At 37.0% G+C, this 22,046-nt stretch overlaps 1 protein-coding gene across 2 annotated transcripts in view; it reads right to left on the bottom strand.

Annotated features, from left to right (window-relative positions):
* LOC306640364 (olfactory receptor 8B3-like) overlaps positions 1-1,396 on the bottom strand; it is a gene marked incomplete at both ends in the record, with an annotated part of 204,322 nt that extends 202,926 nt beyond the window's left edge. Inside the window, one exon of one of the 2 annotated variants that reach the window (XM_079104566.1) lies at positions 1,280-1,396. In XM_079104566.1, the coding sequence (XP_078960692.1) occupies positions 1,280-1,396 (117 nt within the window). The remainder of the gene's footprint in view (positions 1-1,279) is intronic. The other variant, XM_079104565.1, reaches the window with a different exon arrangement.
* Between the last annotated feature and the right edge of the window lie 20,650 nt (positions 1,397-22,046).

Here is a 22,046-nt window from a genome sequence, read left to right as displayed (position 1 = left end):
CTGGTAAATGAATGAAGTTGGAGAATATCATGCTAAGTTTAGTATGCCAAACCCCCAAAAAAAACAAAGACCAAATGTTTTCTCTGATATGCAGATGCTAATTCACAATGGGAGGGTTAGGGAAGAGTAAAATTACTTTATATTCAGTAGGGGGGGGGTGAAGGGACGGAACGGGTATGAGGGTAGGAAGGAGAGTAGAGGGAAACAGACATTATTACCTCATGCACATGTATGACCGCATGACCAATGTGATCCTATATGTACAGTCAGAAAAATGAGAAATTACACTCCATTTATGTATGATCTATCAAAATGTATAAATGCATTCTACTGTTAGGTACAACTAATTAGAACAAATAAAAAATGTTTAAAAAATAAAAAAGAACAAAAAAGTAAAACATTTGAGGAAAAAAACGCAATTATGAATACACACCTATATCTTAATAAAGAGCATATTTATTCATTATGAAGATATCTTCCTTCTTAAAAGTTTCATCAGCGCAGCCTTCACATCCTTGTTCCTCAGACTGCATATCAGGGGATTCAACATGGGAATCACCGTGGTGTAAAATACTGAGGACACTTTCTCCTGGATGAATGAACTGCTAGAAGCAGGTTTGAGATACATAGACATGAGAGACCCATAAAATATAAGAATGGCAGCCAGGTGGGAGCTGCAGGTGCTAAAGGCTTTGGACCTGCCCTCTTTAGAGTGGACACGGAGGATACTGGTGAGAATAAAAGCGTATGAAATGATGATGGTCACACTCGTAGCTACCATGTTAAATCCACCAATGATAAAAATCAAAAGTTCATCAATGTAAGTGCTGGAACAGGAGAGTTTAATAAGAGGAACAATGTCACAGAAATAATGTTTAATGACGCTTGATCCACAGAAAGACAACCTTAATATACAACCTCCATGAATCACAGCACCAGTGAAGCCCACTGAGAAGACAGCAGCCACAAGCCGAGAACAGACCCGAGGGGACATGACACCGTAGAGCAGCGGGTTGCAGATGGCCGCATAGCGATCATAGGCCATGGCTGCCAACATGCAGCACTCAGAAATGACAAAAATGCAGAAAAAAAACAGTTGAGTCATGCATCCAGGATAAGAGATTGCTTTACCCCTTTGTAAAAACCCTGCCAGCATTTTGGGAATAATGACAGAAGAATAGCAGAAATCTAAAAAAGACAAACAACTGAGAAAATAGTACATGGGGGTGTGAAGTTGAGAATTCAACCTAATGATCATGATCATGCCAAGATTTCCCACCGTGGTAACTACATAAATCCCTAAAAAGAGGCAGAAAAGGGGCAGCTGAAGCTCTGGTTGTTCAGTTAATCCTAAAAGAAGAAACTCAGTCACCATGGAATGGTTTCTTATACCCATTCTCCTCGGAGAAATCTGTGGAGATGAAAGGGCAAAAGTCAAATTAAACAGGCAGAATCCCAGCTTTTTTCCAGTTCCCCAGAACTAAGATATTTCTAGCTATGAAAATACTGACTTTGTGTTAGATAAAATAAAATCAGAAAGTATCTACCAACCATAGATTTTATGAACCATAAATACACATTTCTGAGTCTCGGATACTTTTAGCAAAGGACAAAAATTTTCACACTGGAGTTAGAGACAAGAATGATGTTAAAGATTGGGGGGGGTGGGTACAATGTCTAAAGAAAATTAGCAAAAGAGGTACATAAAGAAGAGATGGTACCAAAATACTTTTGCCAATGACACATTTGACCAGGACAGAACCTGCTTCCAAGATTTCTATATGGAACATATCTATTGCTAAGATCAATTATGATTTTCTATACCAAGGCCTCCAATGTTGGTCAGTAGAATATTAATTCAAGGAAGATATTAATGGGTACTGCACGAAATGAATAATATATTCAAATATTCTGAGTTACACAGTTGAACAGGGTTTTGTAAGTGAAGGATGACTCAGGCCTCCTGAAGGATTACTATATAACATACATTTCCCAAACTTACTTAATGACAGAGCATCTGCACACTTCTTTTTAAAGCATATCACAGCACTACTGTGACTTGACATATTATAGGAAACCATGTCTTCATTTGTGTGTTCTATTTATAATCTAACCATAAATGGATTTCCAGGCAGGAAGTTATTCTTCTTAGATTTCAGTAAAGACAAATGACTATAGAATGATTGACTTGCCAAAACTGTTTCTGCCTTCTGAACCTCCAGCCACCATCTGGGCTAAGCCTTCCTTTCTCACCAAGGCCACCCAGTACAACATAATGCCCACAGCCCAGATACTTGTGTTTCCACTTGGAGGCTTCCACATAGCACTTCCTGTCTCTACCTCTTCCTGTTCTCAGAAAAGGCAGAGATGGTATCATCTTGGGTTGTCTGCTCTGAGCTCAAGTATGGCTTTGTCTCTGAAAAATCTGATCACATTTAGTGATGAGCTGCTCACAGAGTCCTTTCTGGTCTTGTATTTGCCCAAAGGTTATGAGCTTTCTTCACATATCTGGGTCACAAATTTTTCAACCTGCCCAGGTCAGGATGTTCCTCTTTCCCTGGCTCTTCAAGAAGATATTCTTACTGGGGCACAATGGTGCTGCCTGTAATCCCAGTGTCTCAGGAGGCTAAAGCAGGGCAGGAGGATCTCAAGTTCGAGGCCAGCCTCAGCAATTTGGTGCAGCCCTTAGCAACTTAGGAAGACTCTGCCGCAAAATAAAAAATATAAGGGCTGAGTGTGTGACTCGGTGATTAAGCACTTCTGGGTTCAATCTCAAGCACCCCAAAAGAAAACCACCAAAGTACCAAATTAAAAAAAAAAAGAAGTAGCTGTTGTTCTTATCTTCTTGCTTCTAATGAATTACTGCCTAATTAGGACAAGGAACACTTCCTTTGACCCCTTGAATTCCAAAGATGCAGAAAACTCTTATTTTCCAGATCCTTCTCTCAGTTTAAAGCGAAGAAGTTTCATGACACTGAACAGTTGTAGCAGAATTCCAAATTCTGCAAAACACAAGTCTTGTGTATCTGATCTTCTCTTGTCCTAAGGGACGAAGATAGGGACTCATGTACAAAAGAGTGTGTCTGGTTACCTTGGTCTGAAGTACCTGGGGTCTTCCTTTCCCATCATCCCTTACCTGTCATTATGTGCATGTGTAATCTAGTCACAGAAACTACATTTTTAAAAAAATGGCAAAGCCCAAGAAAAGCCATATACTCAGATTTTTGTCTTGAATCTCATGAGTGTTTCCATACATGTCCTTAATCTTTCCCAAGTGTCACAAACATAGTGACCATCCTCAACGTCATTTCTATTTGTCCCACATCCCCTAATCCTACAGGACTTTCTATTAAAGTATAATGTCTTTCCTCCTGCCCATGTTTCTTGTTTTACTCCAGTGTCATGCACACGTCTGCCCCTTTTCAAGGTAATTACATTTCTCCTTCCTAGGTTTTCCACTTCTCAAAGCATTTCTGTGCCTCCAGTCCTTGCTGCTCAGTATGGTTCACAGACCAGCAGCATCAGCACCAGTTGGGAACTTGTTAGGATTGCAGCACCTCAGGTCCTACCTCACAGCTACTAAATCAAGATCCACATTTTAACAAGATCCCGACATGATCTGTGTGCACATAACAGTTTGAGAGATGCTATTTTAGATTATTTTCCCCTAGGGTTGAAATCTTGTTTCCTCTCTGTGACAGAAAGCATTACCTGATCATGCAAAGCCCATCTTTGAAAAGCCTTCTTGGATGAAGAATATCCAGTTTTATATTTCAGTATTTTGTTACCTCTGTGTGAACTCAGAGATTCCATGGCAGTGTAATTAATGCTCATGTCAAAGAGCTTATTACAACAAATTATATTATGTTTTTGTGTATATAGGAAGAAATGTTATACAAATCACATCTTAATTCAGATAAAAATGAGCAGTGGTGACCAGTGCCCACTTGATTTAACCACGTCGCTAGGCTAGGGATAAAGTTTGATTAGGTTGTATAGCTGCCCACCCTCAAAATAGTCTACTACATTGACTCAGACCTGATCTAGGTCTTAGGTATTTTTTAGGAATTTAAAAGCATATTATTTTTTAAAATTTCAGTTTATTCCATAGTATTATTAAAAGCGACTATTGAAATTATTTTATGAATGTGGAATCTAAATTAGTATTGCCCAACAGAAATATAATGCAGTCATGGGATATTTAAAATGTTCTAGGAGCCCATTGTTTTAAAAGTAAAAACAGATGAAGTCAATTTTAATAAAATTTCTGCTTAACTTTGTATATCTAAAATATTATCACTCCAAAGCATAATCTATATGAAAAATTTTAATGGAATTTTTATGATGTTTGTAGGGTGGATATGAGAAAAAATTCTAAAATCTACAGTTTATTTTGCACTTACAGCGTTGTTTGAACAAGCCACATTTCACATGCTCAATAGCCACTGATAACTAGTGGCTTTTCTATTAGAGAGCATAAGGCTAGCATATATATTTTCCTAAACCTGGAATCCCAATTGCACCATTATTACAAAAGTGACAGAGAAAGCAATGAACTGTGAATCATAATATTTAGTTTCAAGCCCAGGTCTAAAACTCACAGTGCAACATTTGACTCATCATAGCCACTGTGAGCTTCATGTTTTAATTTGGAAAAAATAATAAATACTTCAATAGATTGTAGTACAAATTAAATGAGACAATAAGTATGAGCAGAATCAAGGTTTCATGAATATATTTGGAAATATATTTTTAAAGCTGGTGATTTCACAGATGAATTCAGATAAAAAACAAAAGCACCTAGGAATGGCTAGTGGCTGAGTCTAAGGCATAACTGAGTCTAAGGCGGAAGCCCATAGCCTCTTCCCTCCACTCTTGGGACTCACTGAACTGCAAACATGTAGGAACTCTAGAGCTCATGTGGACAATCAGGAGGGAATTTTTAGAACATGTTTTAATCTCCTTGCAATAATATCACCACCATTAAGCCTCACCTTCTTTCTTCTAAAGACTGCATCACTTCTTTCTTCTGACCTCCTCACATGAGAAGATGAATTAAATATACCTTCTTCCTTAAGTGTCTAAACAACCATAGCTCAACAACAGGTGTTGGCGAGGATGTGGGGAGAAAGGTACACTCATACACTGCTGGTGGGGCTGCAAATTAGTGCAGCCACTATGGAAAGCAGTGTGGAGATTCCTTAGAAAACTTGGAATGGAACCACCATTTGACCCAGCTATCCCACTCCTTGGCCTATACCCAAAGGACTTAAAATCTGCATACTACAGAAATACAGCCACATCAATGTTCATAGCTGCTCAATTCACAATAGCCAGACTGTGGAACCAATCTAGATGCCCTTCAATTGATGAGTGGATAAAGAAACTGTGGTATATATATACTATGGAATATTACTCAGCCATAAAGAATGATAAAATTATGACATTTGCAGGCAAATGGATGAAATTGGAGAATATCATGCTAAGTGAGATAAGCCAATCTCAAAAAGCCAAAGGACGAATGATATCGCTAATAAGTGGAGGTTGACACATAATGGGGGGGAGGGAAGGGTTAGAGTTAGGGTTAGGAAGGGGGGCAAGTATGGAGGAAGGAACTACTGTATAGAGGGTAAAGAGGGGTGGGAGGGGTGGGGGGAAGGGAAAAAATAACAGAATGAATCAAACAACATTGCTCTATGTAAATTTATGATTACACAAATGGTATGCCTTTACGCCATGTACAAACAGAGAAACAACATGTATCCCATTTGTTTACAATAAAAAAAAAAAAAAAAAAACAACCATAGCTAACGAGAAGCTGGGACCTTTTATGCCTAGTTCTAATATTTTGTGTCTAGAATGATAAAGACCAGTAGTCTCCAGAGCTTCTCGCCTCCTGAGGTCTAGCAGCCTGTGTATTTATAAGAACTGTCTCCCAGTGGACCTGCCAGGGCAGCATCTGCCATCGGTTAGGATCATTGAATGATGCTTCAAAATGAGTCCTTTCAGAATCTTGCCATCCAGGGGGGCTGATGTACTGTCCAGCCCATACCTTGCTCTGACATACTGTTGAATAAACAAAGTACTCTAGACAGCACCTCTGTGCTCACAGGTAGAGTTGGAGCTCAGAGATGGATAAAGACAGTCCTTATGGAAGGGTCGTTTTAAACTGTGCCTCCAAAGGTGGGAACGATTCACTTCAGCGGAGAGGATGTGAAGGGATATTTGAGTTCTAGATCAGGTCACAAGTAAAGGAACTAAGAAGTAGAAAACAGAAGGAATGTATGATGAACCTTAAGAATGGCTGACATGTTCCTAGGATAAAGGCCATGGATTCAGTGTTTCCAGTGCCTGATAATGAGGGAAGCGAATTTCATCAGGGATAGCTGAGTCTAGGCCTCTGGTTCCTAGTGGTGACTTTATAGGACATTTTGCAGAATATGCCTGTTGATCTCCATGTGAGCCATGTCTGTGCCCTTCAAACAACCTGTCTACTTAAAACCCCCAAATTTTCAGGGACAAATATTCAGTTTTAGGTCTAGCATTAGGAAAAACTATGAAGTTATTTCAGGTTATCTCAGAATGGATGGTGAAGTTTCTACTGTGCTAAAATGAAAATTTCTGGAGGTGGAGCAAAGGTAAATAAAACATGGCCCTTGCCCTATTCACATTGTATGATTATTAAAACATATTTTCAAATCAACTTATTTTCTTAGGGAAAGTGCTTTTGGTATCATTCATCCTCCCTTAGTTTTTTGTTGTTACTGCTGTTGCTGCTGCTGTTTTTGTTTTTTGCAGTACTATAGGCTGAACCCAGGCATGCATTACTGCTGAGTTACATCCCCAGCTCTTTCTATATTTTATTTTGAAACATGAGCTCACGAAGTTACCCAAGTTGGGCTCAAACTTGTGATCCTTCTTCTTCAACCTGAGTAACTGAGATTAGAGGTGTGCACCAGTTGCTTCTTTAGCTATCTGTCCTCGCTTCTATCTGTCCTCTCTTTGTAATTGACCTCCACTTTAGTGCTTCTTACAACATACACATATATGTGCTGATTTTCCTACTCTTTAGGAACTTATCGAAATAAGGGACTATTTCTCATTTATCATTACATCCCTAAGGCTGAGCCCCATTCCTGGCATATAGTTGAATTTATTCTTTCAGCATCACACTCAACCACATCAGGCATCTATTTCAAACAGAGTATTATATTCTTACCAGTCTAGAAAATATTGATCTAAAAAAAATGATGAAAATAGGCTTACAGGGAACAAACTTCATTTACCAGATAAGTTACCAAAAGAGACCAATTCTTAATCAAAAGAAATCAGTAATTAAAGATGAGTTTTATAAGAGTAGACAATTCTGACACAAAATTTTTGCTTATCCTTAAAACCAAGTACCATGGATAATAATCTATTTTTCCCTTTGTCCTAGCAGTTTATCACATAGAGATCTACTGAGGTCAAGTACTTGAAACACAGAACTTTATAGTCAAGATATCCACAACTAGTCTGTGAATCATACATATTGTGAATCACATTTAGTAAAGTAAATCTCAGATCAGTCTGCTATGATTGTGTGTGTATGCTGCTGCTTCACCATGGAAGCAGTGGAATTTGGAACTAAAATTTATTTGTGATTTACTATAAAAATATCATGTGTCGAATAGCTGATTAGAAAAAATCAAAGGGAAAAACATTATCCAAAGGCAAAGAGAAATATTCAGAGTATTTGTTATTCCTCCATTAGTGTGAGAACATCAAAGCTGACTTCGCTAAAGCAAAGTCAAGTCATGCCAGGTTGTCCTCTCAATGTGTGGAGAGAATTCTTTGATCAAGAAAAAGAAAACTATCAAGCCAGGAAAGAAAGAGGTAGTTTTGCTATTGCTGCTCTTTGAATGTTCCCCTCACACACACACTTCAGTGTTGATGTCTTTTGTTTTGTAATTTCACTTTTTAACCCTTCAGTTAGTGCTTCCTCGGGCCTTTACATGCTTAGGTTTGGGAAGAACCACGGGATCTATTTGTCCCCTCCTGCCACCCTCACTACCACATCATTAGTCGTGAAAAACACCTCCTACCCACCAAGGAGAGTCACTGCTCCACTCCTATCCACCAGGACAAAGCTATCTCCATTTTGCAGACCCAGCCTTGGTGGCAGCTCCACCAGAAGCCCCAGTTCACCTGAGCATAGTGCTTAAAGGCGTCTTGTTTTACTTGGGTCTCCCATTCCTTACTTTGTCAGATATCTTATCCAGAAAGTGCTGCAGTGTCTTACCGAGATTTATTCTAAAATCAAATTTTTGTGTTTAGCTTCCTTGAGTACAAGAAACTGCAGTGGGAGATGGCCCAAAAGCAAATCACAGCTAGAGCTGAATCCTGTTCCCACATGTCAGACCTCTCTGCAAGTGGATATTACTTTTTACTGAATCGAACACACCAAGTTCCTGCATTCTCTTCATGTCCAGCCATGTCTGTTCTGCCCACAGACATCCATGTGGGCAAGAACACATGTGCACGTGGGCACGCGTGCACACACACACACACACACACACACCCTGTAGGAAAAGAAGAGGCAAGCAAAAAGGGTTTATTTTGGGGCGCACTTGTCCAGTCACTTTGACTATCCCATTGTGTAACTCCTCATATGACATTTAACCCCATTTTTTTGGTCAGATTGCAGGAGTTTGAAGTAATTATGACATTTGCTCAAGGCCACACAGCTGGTAAGTCGCAAAGTCAAGAAGCAAATCTAGGAGTCTCTCATACCTCTGCCATACCTTGCTTCCCCACATTCACTCATATGTAGAATATATGTATTTTTAAAAGTTGCGAGTAGAACGGTGATTAAGAGACTGGGAGGAGATGGAGGGAGGGGAGTATCCAAAAAGTCTTATCAATGGGCACTAAATTGCAGTTAGATGAAAGCAAGACATTTTTATGTCCTGCTGCACAGAAGAGGGATTGTAGACATTAATAATGTCCCGTATATTTCAAAACATTAGAAGAAAGAACTTTGAAAGTTTTTATCTTAAAGAAATGATAAATGTTTGAAAATATAGGTTTAGGCTGATTTAAACACTAGTCAATAAATTCATCTCTCAGAACTATATTACCTGATTAATATGTTCAATTTTTATATACCAGTTAATTAATTAATAAAAATTTACCAACAATGAAAATAATATTAAAATTAAAAATCAATGTTAATGTGCTAAAAAAACCATTGGGGCACCTGGTAAAAATGGGTTCCACACCCTACCCTTACCCTGCCAAATTTCTGATTCTCTAAATATGGGATTGGGAGGGAATATTCATTTTCAATAAGCTTCAGACAGTTACATAGTCAAAAAATTCCACAGGGTTGCAAAATGCCATCATTCAGTTCTGCACATCAGGGAATCCTACCCTAAAGACCTATGTCCCTTCTCAGCAAGATTCCTGGACAAGAAAGAAAAGAATATGGAAACCAAGTGGTAAGAAAATGCATCCTACAGGAAATATAGACATTCCCTAAACATATGTTGTATGGATACTGTTCATTCACAAACACCATGAACACCTTCAAGAAGGTCCAATAGGCAGAGGAGAAGCTGTCCATTTCCATATCAGTGCCCTCAGGTGTCATGTCCACACGATGCCTTTCCTTTCAGGAAGATGTCAGGAATGGTTGTCTCAACCGCAGCAGACAGTGTGATGCAGTATTGTCTTGGATACACAACCTCAAGCAGGAATTGGACTACTAGGCTTTAGATAAGGGTCTGCAGGCACAGGGCCTCAATTCCAGGACCAAGAGTATTTCTGATGGAGTAAATGGAGGTAGACACTATTCTGGCATTTGAACATAAAAGAAAACAAGTATCCAAGTGAAAGTCCCAGAAATAATACAATTGAACTTTGCCCACAAAATCCCAGCTGTGTTTTAGAGAGTCATAAGAGTTCCTTGTAACTTATTAGCTTTCCTGTTCTTGCAATTACTGTTTGGATCACAGAGGTACATAAATCAGGCTGCTACGTGGCATAGACACTGATTTAGGTTAACAATCATTCCATTTTCCTTTAGTCTCCAGGGTTTGTGGTATTTGGGGAAGGTTTTAATTGCCCCAGATGGGACTATGTACAATAATTTCAAAGTGAATTCTACGATCATTAAAATATTATAATTTCTACTTTCCAGGGTAAAGACAAGCAGGAAATGATTTTCATGTGTATATACAGTCTCAAACAGATTCCAGTTTTTAAAATTATCCTCCAACCCTTCATGGTCATCTATTACAAGGATGACATGGTTCATGATTCTTGTATATTTATTTCTCTTGTCAACCCCACAAATATAATGGTTTACTATTTGGATAGGGCAGATATTCAAAGAGAGAGAGAGAGAGAGAGAGAATGCATGCATGAACTTTTCATTTTCAAGATCTCTAAAGATCCATTTCTGCTATTTAGTAGTCTTGTGTGGTCATTGGGCAAGTTACCTTGCCTCTCTAAGCCAAAGTTTCTTTATTGATAAGATGGACATAGGAAGAATGGTTGTTCTATTTAAATATTAAGCATTTTTTGAAAGTCGTATAAGAAAATGCACAGAAGTATTTTACAAAATATAAAGGGCTTCACATAGGTTTGCTGCTATTATCAGTGTTTATTGGTGTTTATTGTGGGAAAGAGGAAACAGCGAGGGAATTGAAACACTTAACTCCTCAGATTCCACCCCATTTTTCAAGATGAATTTCAGTAAAATCTTTAAAAAAAAAAAAAACTAAATGTTACAGGAGAATATTATCACATGCTTTTGTACACAGTGGTCTATGAATGATGAAAGACCGTTTCTAACTGCTTGGGCCATTAGCTAGATATAATACAAATATTTTGATTGCAGCCATCTGGAACATGTATGCATATGAACAGAAGGTGATGTGCAAAAGGAAATTAGTTGCTACCACAAGATAGAATAATTTGTGAATCTTTTAAAAACTTTTTTTTATCTTTTTGTTCTCTGTTCTTTTTTTGGTCATTTTAATAATTTTAAAGCCTTTAGTTTTCTCACAATTTAGATCTCCCTTTGTCTTTTTCAATAGATAAATTCTCTAAGATCTCTGTCTTCAGTTCTTGAGAAAATTAAAAACAAATCAAACTTCATAGTAATACAAGGCTGTGATCAGAGATTATTGTATCATCACTGGGTTCTCACATTTCTTCTTGAGCACTCATCTTGGAAAGAAAGCCGCCAAGAGAGCCAAATAAGAGGGTAGAAACCACACTAAAAAGAGTGAAGAGCGGAGAGAGAAGGCAAAGGATTTGAAATAAAGAGAGCATCTGTATTAATAACTGAGAAGAAGAGACATCCAAAAGGCAGAACATAAATTACTCTGGTAACTGTCAAAATACCAGATCACCTTTCTATATAGTAGGGTTAAAAAATATAAACTGCTAATTCCTCCTTCCCACTTTTCTAACCCACAGGTTAGATATTTAAAGCACTGCTTCAATTAAGTCACAAGTGCATTCACCTACTGAATTTTATAGGTGAACAAAGATGAGTGATAGTATGTTGAAGTCAAGGTGAGAGACGTGGAATTCATTTGCTCAAGGAATCTCTAATATATGAGATATTCTATTTCAAAATCTGAGAATACAACTAGTAGAGGGGGAATGTCTTCAAGGAGTTTATGGTAAAGAAAAGTATACCCATACAAACAAAACATTTTGTCATTGTGTGACAATTTCAGGAAGCATGCATAGGGTGATAATAAAAAAGAAGGGACATGCTAATTACTATTTGTAATATAGTTACATATCTTATATATGTAATATTACATATGCACTATATGTTTACAAAGATGGTCTATTTAAAAATATGTCCTGAATGTGAATGATTAAGTGAATTAATGATTAGATTGCTTTGTCCAATACCAAAAACACAGACATTTTCCTGTCTGTGCAGGGAAGACTGTGCTAATATACTCTGGCCTGATTTCAGTCATGTACATAGCAAATGATGAATTAATTCATAAGTCATCTTAACTTTGCTACAGAGATGCAATGTCCCTTTTGACTTCAAATAATATCATAAAAGATTTTACTGGAGAATTTCAGAGAGATCATATAAAGCCATCTCATTTAAGGTCGAGGTTCAAAAAGAATAAAATAACTTGCCTCCTAATAACAAGCCATTTGCTTGTTAGTGGCAGAATGGGAACTACAGTCCTGGTCTCTTTTACCATTCTATAGCACCCTTCCATTGACTCATACATGCTTTTACCTAAGTTCCTCTTCAGATGTTCTTCACAACTTACCTACTGCAAAAAACTAATTCTACATTGACATATTGAGAAACCTGGTAGATCTGTTAAAAGGCAGAACCCAACTTAATACAAAGAGAATAAGAAAATGTTTAACATTCTTCACTAATTTTTGTAGATGTATCTTAAAGAAAACTACTTTCAATGCCCCTAAATCTGCTCTAAGTACACAATAGTTGTTTAACTAATGCCGGTAGTTTTAAATTGAGCCTTTGTTCCATGATTTTTCATCTTGATTCCATTTACCACTAAACTGTTCAGCATGACAGCATTATCTTCAATTCTTTATGACAAATAAGGATGAGTACCTTTTTATATGCTTACTGATCATTTGATTGCTATTTTTGTAACATGTCTGGCTGATATATTTTGCACGTTTTTTATTGGGATTTGATTTTATCATGATTATCTATAGAAGTTCTTTATGTATTCCAGATACTAGTGCCCTGTCATTTATGTATTTTTCAAATATCTACTCCCTAGTCACAGGCTATCTCTGTGGCAGAAATACAATCAACAGCTCTACCATGGGACAAAAACATGAATTCTTCTGCAGGTTATGAAGGAACATCCTTACTATATAGCCCTCTGATGCAGGAGTTGAAATCTGCTTTGATCTTCTCAGGAGGAGATAATGAAACACACTAAACTGTGGTCTGAAACAAAGTTGCATTTATTGTTAGGCAAGAGAAAGAGGTACCACTCTGATTTGTTAGATTACTCTAACATAAATTGAAAGGGATAGATATAGGGGGAAAGTATATCAAATGAAGGAAAATCCTAAATATAAGTCTCTGATTACTTCATGAGGTTGAGTATAAACTCTTTCTTTAAACGTTCACATTCAATTTTCTTCTCACCAATCCTGAGATGCTTGATGTCAGGGCTAGAGAGGATTGCCTAGATTATAGTAGGCATAGGATCTTTTCCTTGAAACATTTATGTAAGAATATCTAAAGTATGGCAATATTTTTCTTTAGTAACTTATATTATCTTTATTGCAACACCAGTGGTATAGCACATTGCCACTTGCTACTGGAGTTTCCTCCTCTGCAATCAAAACTCCTGGTGGAACATAGAGGAGAGCAGCAGGAGTTCCCATCAGGGGATACAGAAATTATTTCTAAGTGGTGATACTAAGAAGAAACCTGAGATCTGACAGGTCAGAGTACCAGCTGCCAGAAAAATAAAAGGAGGCAGCTTATAAAGTTCATGGGAAAAAAAAAAAAAAAGTTCATGGGACCAGAGTCCCAAGATGGCATCTTTACTGGAGAAAAAGCAGGCACCTAGGAAATTGGATGAGTCACACGGAGTTTGTACATGAAGAAAAAGAAGAATGCAGCTGGAGATAAGTCTTCTGTTGAAACAAGAGTGTATCAATGAATCAGAATAAACCAAACTTCACACAGAAAAATTTACCAAATAGAAAAGTTTCCTCTAAGAATTTGAGAAGACAAATAAACCCCTCTTCCACCTCCTCCATTGCTGTTAGAAAAATTCAGTATCCATAAGAAGTCAAAATAAAGTATCCCTACAAGTATATTATAATTTTTAAAAGACAAAAATAAAAAATTTTGAGCACACAATAAAACATACATACATAGACACACCTAATGAAGTAGAGATAAACTATGTATGAAGGCAATATGAAATTTTAAAATTATGCAAATAATTGCAGTTTACTTATCTTGAGATAAAAAAGAACTATATAAGAACAGAAAACTCAGGTCATAATACTGAAAATGACAAATATCTCAAAAATTGGGCAAAATATTTTAACACATATTTTATAAAGAACATACAGATGCTGTTGGTAGAGTGCTTGCCTCACAAGCACAAGGTCCTGGGTTCAAATCCCCAGCACCACAAAAAAAAAAAAAAAAAATACAGATGGTCAATATTTATATGAAAACGTTGTCTCATTAGTCATCAGTAAAATGAAAATTATATCCAAAATGAGATACTACAAGATACCTAATAGAATAGCTTAAATTAAAAAGACTATCAGTGCTATGTACAAATGAGGATATGGATCAAAACATTGCCCGAGAGGATATCAAATCATTCAACCACTTTGGAAAAGAGTTTAGCAATTTCTTGTAAAGTTAAAAATATATATACAATGTACTCTTACACTTCCAGTTATTTCCTCACGTGGAATGCCAGCATACACACACACAAAGACTCCTAACTACAGTTTATAGCAGCTTTATTCAAGACTGGAAAAAGCTAAAATGTCCTCTAATGGGAATGCATAAATACATTTTTATCCAATCATTCAATGGCATTTTAGCAATAAAGAGGAACTAAATACTTTTGCCTCTGTATCTGGAAAATATATTGCTAAGTGAAAACAGACAAACACAAAGGCTACATTCTTCATGAACCCAATATACATGACTTTGTAGAAAAGTTAACTTATAAAAATAGAAAACACATTACTGTTCATCAGAAGGGATAAGTTGACCACAAAAGCACAAGGAAACTTTTCAGAGTGATAAAATATTCAACATACGGAATAATGGTAACCACTATATGTCACCACACAAATTTATAAAAACTCATCAAACTGCATATTTTAAAGGTTGGACTTATTATATGTAAATTATACCTCAGTGAACATGATTTTTTAAATATTAAATTATGTCAAACAGTTTCTTTAAAGAAAGAGCTTAGAAAAAACTGAATAAGCATTACATAGACGTAAAATAGGAACTGACAGAATTCTGGTAAAAAAAAATGAAGTAAAATGCAAAATTATCTCAGTAATAAAAACAAACTATGAAATTTTCAAAACAGAACACATAAGTCCAAAATTTTAATAAAAGCCAAACAGAATACTAATAATAAATGTTAAGAAAAAAGAATTTAAGAGAAAATGATAGCTATTGGAAATAGGGAAAAAAAAAAAGATATAACAATTGGATTTCATGAAAAAGAAAACAAAAATAAATTAAACAAATAAACATTCAATCACAAAACTTTCCTGAAATAAAAACATCTGCATCTACATATTGAAAAAGCAGATCATAAACCTGCAAAAATTGAATCAGAATGCACAATGCCAAAACATGTTTTAAAAATATTAAAACTTAAGCTTCAGTAAAAATCCTCTGGAATTCCTGGCAAAAACACCAAGTCTCACATATAGGCAAAAAAAAAAAAAAAAAAAGAAACTAAAAAGACAAGCGGACATCAAATTTCTGGACAAAGTCATTTAAATTAAGTAAAAGACTGAAGTCACACACAAAAAAGATACTCAGGAAAAGAAAGTGTGAATGAAGACTATTATGCCTAGCTAAGAATTCTATAAGTACCAAGGCTTGGAAAACAGTATTAAGCATGTCAGCGATCACCGAATATATTAGCTATCTGCCCTGGTTAAATATCTATCAAAGGATGGGTCTTCATGAAAGATGGCTCCAGGTGTGTGGGGCTGGGGGTTGCAGTGGGCAATATTGGCAAGGGGAGAGGTTGTAAGGATTGGATGTAACTGTAGATCTATGATGAAAATAAAAGGTGAGTGGCTAGATGGAACAACCTGTACCTGCCCTCACAGATTAGATATAATGAAACTGTAAATATGGAATCAGGAGAGGAAGAGAATAAGGAAACTGAAGCTCACTGAACACCTGATGAGTAAGAATTAGAGATTAAAGGAAATCATAGAAAATTTTAAAACAATAATTGTATTGTAGAAGTCTACTAATTATCTTTAAGAGTACAAAGATAAGCAGTTCAACAGATAATACATACAATGAAACTGGGTGGCTAAAAGGAGAGACAGGAGAAGACAGGAAGACATTATGGGCTCATTTTATTTCCTCTCATAGTTGAAAGCCAAGAAAATATCTGAAGTGAAGAGATTTAAGAGCATTAATTAAATAAAAGATTTTTTTTAAAGTTTAGATTAAAATTGTTTCCCTAAATGCCAAAAATATTAAAAAATAAATAGCAAAGAAATTATATAAATGGCCATTATACATATTCATCAGATACAGAGACATGCTGAATAAAATGAATGTAAAATAGTACATCGAACAGTACAAATATTGAATGTAAATGGGCTTAAGTTCCATAGTTTTTAAAGTGTTTTCTTATAGGTTTCTGAAGCAAAATTCGATTTTATACGGTACATTAAAATGTACAGACACAGAAAAGCTAAAAATAAGGAGGAACAAAATATTCAAGAGAAATGCAAATAAAAGGAAATCTTAATGCCAAACAAAGTAGAATCAGACAACAAAATAATTGACAGTGACAAATACAAGTAAAGAGTATAGCTTCAATTCACAATGAAAATAAGAAACATTTACAAATATCTATGTGCCATACAGCACAGCAGAAATGTTCATATACCAACATAAGGTATACAAAGAAAAAGAGAAACAGTAATTTAAAAGACATAAATTTTCAGTCCAGGCATCTTTCTTATAAGGATCTATGGTTTAGAGAGAAAATCATCAATATATAAAAACATAACAATAAGAGTTGCCTGTCTACCCTCTTGGTCCTTCCAGGATCAAGGATCAAAGCAATAGACAACTGATTTCATGGCAGTTGGCAACTCAAACAGCAAACTTGATATTAGAATAGAGAAATCTCTCTGAGACTTGTGGTTCCTGAGAGAATTAGGAATTGCCCCTGAAACAGACGGGAAATACCACCCCAGGGTAGCCTGCTTTCAAAGACAAACTAATGCCCAATGTAAAACAATCTGAGTTCTCTTGCCTCTGTTCAGAATGATTCTGATGGATGGCCCGGGTTCAGACACTGCTAATGGAAATGGCTAAGGTTTCTTCTATTGCAAGTATACCTCAGTTGAACTTCAGCTCGATTCTGCTGCCCTTAGAAACATAGATGTGGTCTCCGGGTCTTCCCAATAAACTGCCCCACTACAAATTTCCCTCCAAGTCTCTTTCTGGGAACCCAAATCAATATGACAGAAATCGCTTACATGTTATTGACTATTTGCAAGGACATGTTTTGGTGCTTTACATCTCTAAACAGATTTAATCTTTACAAAAGTGTTATGTAGTAAGAAGTATTATTATCTCTAGGACCACATCACTCTAAGTGGAGCCAGGATTGAAACCCAGGATCTGACAGCCATTTTCTTTACCATAAAGCCTTCCTAGTAAGATTAAATACCCTGTTGAGCATTGTTGTTTATAAATTTAAAAAGTAAAGAAAACATGCTATTGGAAGATGTTTAGCACCTCAGATGGAGCATTAATCTGGATATATAGAGAACTCAAAAAAGCTTAACACCAAAAATAAAAAAAAAAACCCAATTAATAAATGGGGAGATAGGAAGAATAGAAATACTTTGGATTAGACAAAGGGAAATGAAGGGAAGGGAGGGAGAATGGGAGTAGGAAAGATAGAAAAATGAATTGGACATTACTATCCTATGTGTGTATGTGATTAAATGACCAATGTAATTCTACATCATGTACAACCAGAAGAATGAAAAGTTATACTCCAGATATGTATAATATGTCAAAATACATTCTACTACCATGTATAACTAATAAGAACAAATTATATATATATATATACATATATATATATATATATAAAAAATAAAAAGAGTAGAAAAAAAATGTTTGAAAACTGGCTATAGTGGCTCATACCTATATTCCAAGCAACTTGGAAGCCTGAGACAGAAGGGTCACAAGTTCAAATCAGCCTCAGTGACTCAGTGATACCCTCAAAAACTTATCAAGACCCTGTCTCAAAACAAAAAGTAAAAAGATCTATCTATCTATCTCAGTGGTAGAGACCCCTGGATTCAATCCCCAGTACAAGAAAAAAAGAAAAGAAAAGATGTATACAAAGGACTGAGAGAAAGACAATGTAGCATATTTAAGGCGATGAAAGAAGTCCATTTTGACCCTGAGAAAGTGACCTGCAAGAGGGTCAAAATAATAATAAGCAGAAAGGGGCCTTTGGAGAAGATTTCCTGTTAGTTCAGTAAAAGGAAATTGGGGGATTTCAGTACAAGCTCTCAGTTTCGGCTTAATGTATACCACAGTTGCCTACTCAAGAAATCCAAAAATATTTTCTCTGCCAAGTTACAAACCTTGTAAGTTATATTAAACTATAATGGCTCAGTGTATCAGGCCAGTTGTTTGGATTTCAAAACACTGGTCTATTTCTTGCATGTCTCCCTAAATAAACTCTGCTGGGAAATCCCAATAAGGTCCTGTATTTCTTCAACATATTCTGGATTTGGAGTGGTCATTCCCTTTTGTGGTGTTAGCTAGCTGACTATTCATTCATTGATATCCTCTTCACAGAAGACTACTAAATGTCAACTAATCCTGAATATGTAATTCTAACTCTAAAATGGGACTGCTGTAGTCATGAGTGCTTAACTTCTTTCAAGGCCTCTGTTTATCCCCACAGCTGAGAGGTGTTTCTCTCTCTCTCTCTCTCTGTCTCTGTGCGTGTGTGTGTGTGTGTGTGTGTGTGTGTGTGTGTGTGTGTGTCAGAACTCCTTCTTTGTTAGCTCTCTCAGGACCTCTGAGCATCTTGGTGCTTCCATTGTCTATGCCCCAGGGTCAAGGGTCAAACCAATAGGTGATTCCATGGCAGTTTGTAGCCTGACAACAGACCACCCTCAGTATAGGAATGTTGAGGAGAAGTTATCTTTTCTGTTCCACAGGCTACTTAAGCCTCTGCCACTGCCCATACCTCAGAAGTCACTAAAAAAAATCAAAATTTTGCCTTTCCTCCTATGACTTCACATATTGGAGAGGAGACTTATGAAATATTTGTGGTAGTCTCCGCCAGAATTTTCCACCCAGAATAATGCCTGTGTCAAACAGGAATATCCAAGCCGCCAACGTACTCACGTCCTCCTGGGTTGTAGTCTTCTTGGTGGTAGGAATCATTTTTGAGGAATGGGTTGAGTTAGTTCCCAAAACAACAAACAATGAGACAACAAAAAATAAGACTATCCACAATCCATGGATGATATGCTGTACTGCTATTTGGCCAGAAGGTCAGAATTATGCTTTGAAAATTGATGGGTGAAGAGGAAGATTTCATTGTCCTTGACTGTTCATCTCACTAACTTACCTAGTATTCTGTGGAGCAACTTCCTCAGACGGCAGTATGCCCACTTCCATTATCAACGCAGATCCAAATCTCACCATTTGGATGTTTAGGAGAAAGCATTTTTTAGACAATGTGGTAGCAGCAGGTTGGTTAGAAAACTAAAGTGTAGGGGCTATGGAAAAGAAGGGTAACTGACAAGAAGGAAAATAGGTCATATTGCCACTACAAGGGACAGGTAAACTAGGGTATTTAATGAGAAATTAGTTCTGGGGGAAAAAGAAAAGATGAGAAACATATGAAGTCATCACAGTAGAAAACTGTTTCTTTGGACTCCCTTGTCCAGCCTAAGGACACCTGCTTCTTTATTTTTCCTCTTCTCTCTTAATTTAATTAAATCATTTACTCTGGTCTCAGTTTTTCCCTAGAGATTTGTAGGTCCCAGATGGAAAGAAGTCTAAAAGAAATATGCGTCCTTCTCTCAATACAGCTTCTGCTTTCTAACAGATGGCCTGCAAATGATCAGGATTATGATGATATCAGTCTTGGTCGCTTCCTGCTCCACTAACTTCATCCTGGGATTATATGTCACCTACATTATTCCTCAAAATAAATATATCTACCTCATCATTACCCTCTTCAATTTCTTCACAGGTAATTGGCTCTCCTATTACAGGTGTGGAGCTATGGTAGGTTTGTAGGTCCCAGGCTACAGTCCTGGCCAGCTAGCCTTACAGTTCTCTGATTCAGAGGTATGTGCGATGTTAGATCTCGCACTAAGGTGGTATCAGTCTTTGGTTGAGGTGCAGTTGGAGAGGGTGGAGGCTGGGAAATCAGGTGCATAGGGATCAAAAAAGGAATCAAAGTTTCTAAACTGAGACCATTTTCTCTTTTTTCCTGGACACCAGGTAGCCTGCTGCTCTCTACACTCCTACTCTATAATGGTATGCTAAGGAAAGGTCGATCCATGTACTTCTCTAGTTTCAAGATCACCTGGGTCCCTATCACTGCCTATCTGGCCATCCTCCTCCTTGTAGCCTGTGGTGAGTGTCCTCAGGGTCCTTGAAGAGTGAGGAGAACCATTCTACTCCTGGTAGGGTGAGGGTGAAAGGAAGGAACAGGGGAATGGAGAAAACAGTGCCAAATCTTGCATTTTAAAAGACTAACAATCTTCTGAACTCATTCTCTAAGGGCGGTTCCTACCAGGAAAGAGCTGGCAACCAGGCCTGGTTGAAGTGTTCACTATGTCTGTCTCAGAGGGCAGTTCCTCACCTCCACTTTTTCTTCTATCATTCATACCTTCCCCACTTTAGGGAAGAGATAACTGTCATATTCACCAACCAGGAGAGTTGACTGGAATGCTTGATTGTGTGGAGAGGGCCAGTGACCCTGGGAGTACAGCGCAGTGCCCCCGCAGTTTGAGGGAAGAGAGAAACAGTGTCTGATGCTAAAAGGAGATCCTCCTTTCCTAAGAAATCTGTAAAATTTCTTTGAAAATTGCTCTTTCTAAATCAGATAGAAGTATATCTTCTTGCAAAAAAAGAATTCTCAATTTCCTCGAGCTGAGAATCATGTAAGCTGTTAAAGCATGTATTTTCAGTCTCCTCCACTAAATCATTCCCTTCCCAGATGGCTTCCCGTCATTGGTATGCGTCCAGGTTTTCTGCAACATGGAGGGAAGTGTTTCTGTGACTCTCCATTGTCCCTTCATCCTGCTCCTTTGCTTGTGCTTCCCCTAGGTATCCTCTCTCTCTTGCAATACAAGGTGTTTGCAAATGTCTGCACCTGCCTGAAAATCCATAAATCTGCCAAAGGATGTGGGAGTTCCATCCAAGTTATTTCACTTCCGGAGCGCAAGGAAATGCCTCGTAGCATTGTTCGCATGCACGCCCATAGCTTAAACGAAGAAACTGAGAACAAACCACAGGTCCAAGCTCGCCGGGTAACCTGGGCTGTATGATGTAGCGATCCATCTCTTGCAGCGTGCACCCGTCTGTGTCTTTCTGTGTGCTGCCTGGATCTCCAACCATTTCGTGTTCAGCATAACTTAAGTAACTGTGAACCGGCTGGGGGTCTGTAAAAAGATTCAGCAGATCACTTTTTAACCCTAGCCTCCTAAACCAGTATCTTTCTCTACAGTTTTTATTAATAAAATAAATATATAAATATTTCTTGCGTTAACTCTATCACAAAGATTTACAGTGCCATATGCTGCTTTTTATTTTATTGTATAATATTTTGAACAAAAGAAAAAATGCAAGGCCATATGATAAACATCTGTGCACATATCCCTCCTCTTTATGAAAAGTTAGCATTGCACTCTTTATTGTTTTCATAATTTCTACTAGAAATTTTCCAATTAAATTTGTAGGTACAAATGATATTACTCTAAACATTTTTCTAATCTCATTTCCTCCCTTGTTTTCCATTATAATGTACTTTTAAGGATTCTCTTGATCATTTTACATTCATGTTACAATTTTTACTGCAATGAATCTATAAAAACTACAGGGACTAGCTTTCCAAGTTTATGAAAGTTATTTAATATCATACCATGTATATCTATCACTTTTTGCAATTTTCTTTGTTCACTCAACTCTATGAGTTTAGTTCTATTTAATTCACTTAAACTATTAGGCATTCCAACATAGATGTAAAAAGTAAAATATTCATACTATT

Source organism: Sciurus vulgaris, assembly GCF_902686455.1.
Source record: "Sciurus vulgaris genome assembly, chromosome: 11".
In the NCBI taxonomy this organism is placed as follows: domain Eukaryota; kingdom Metazoa; phylum Chordata; class Mammalia; order Rodentia; family Sciuridae; genus Sciurus; species Sciurus vulgaris.
The sequence above is the reverse complement of the archived record's forward strand: the minus strand, read 5'-3'. Positions and strand labels throughout refer to the sequence as shown.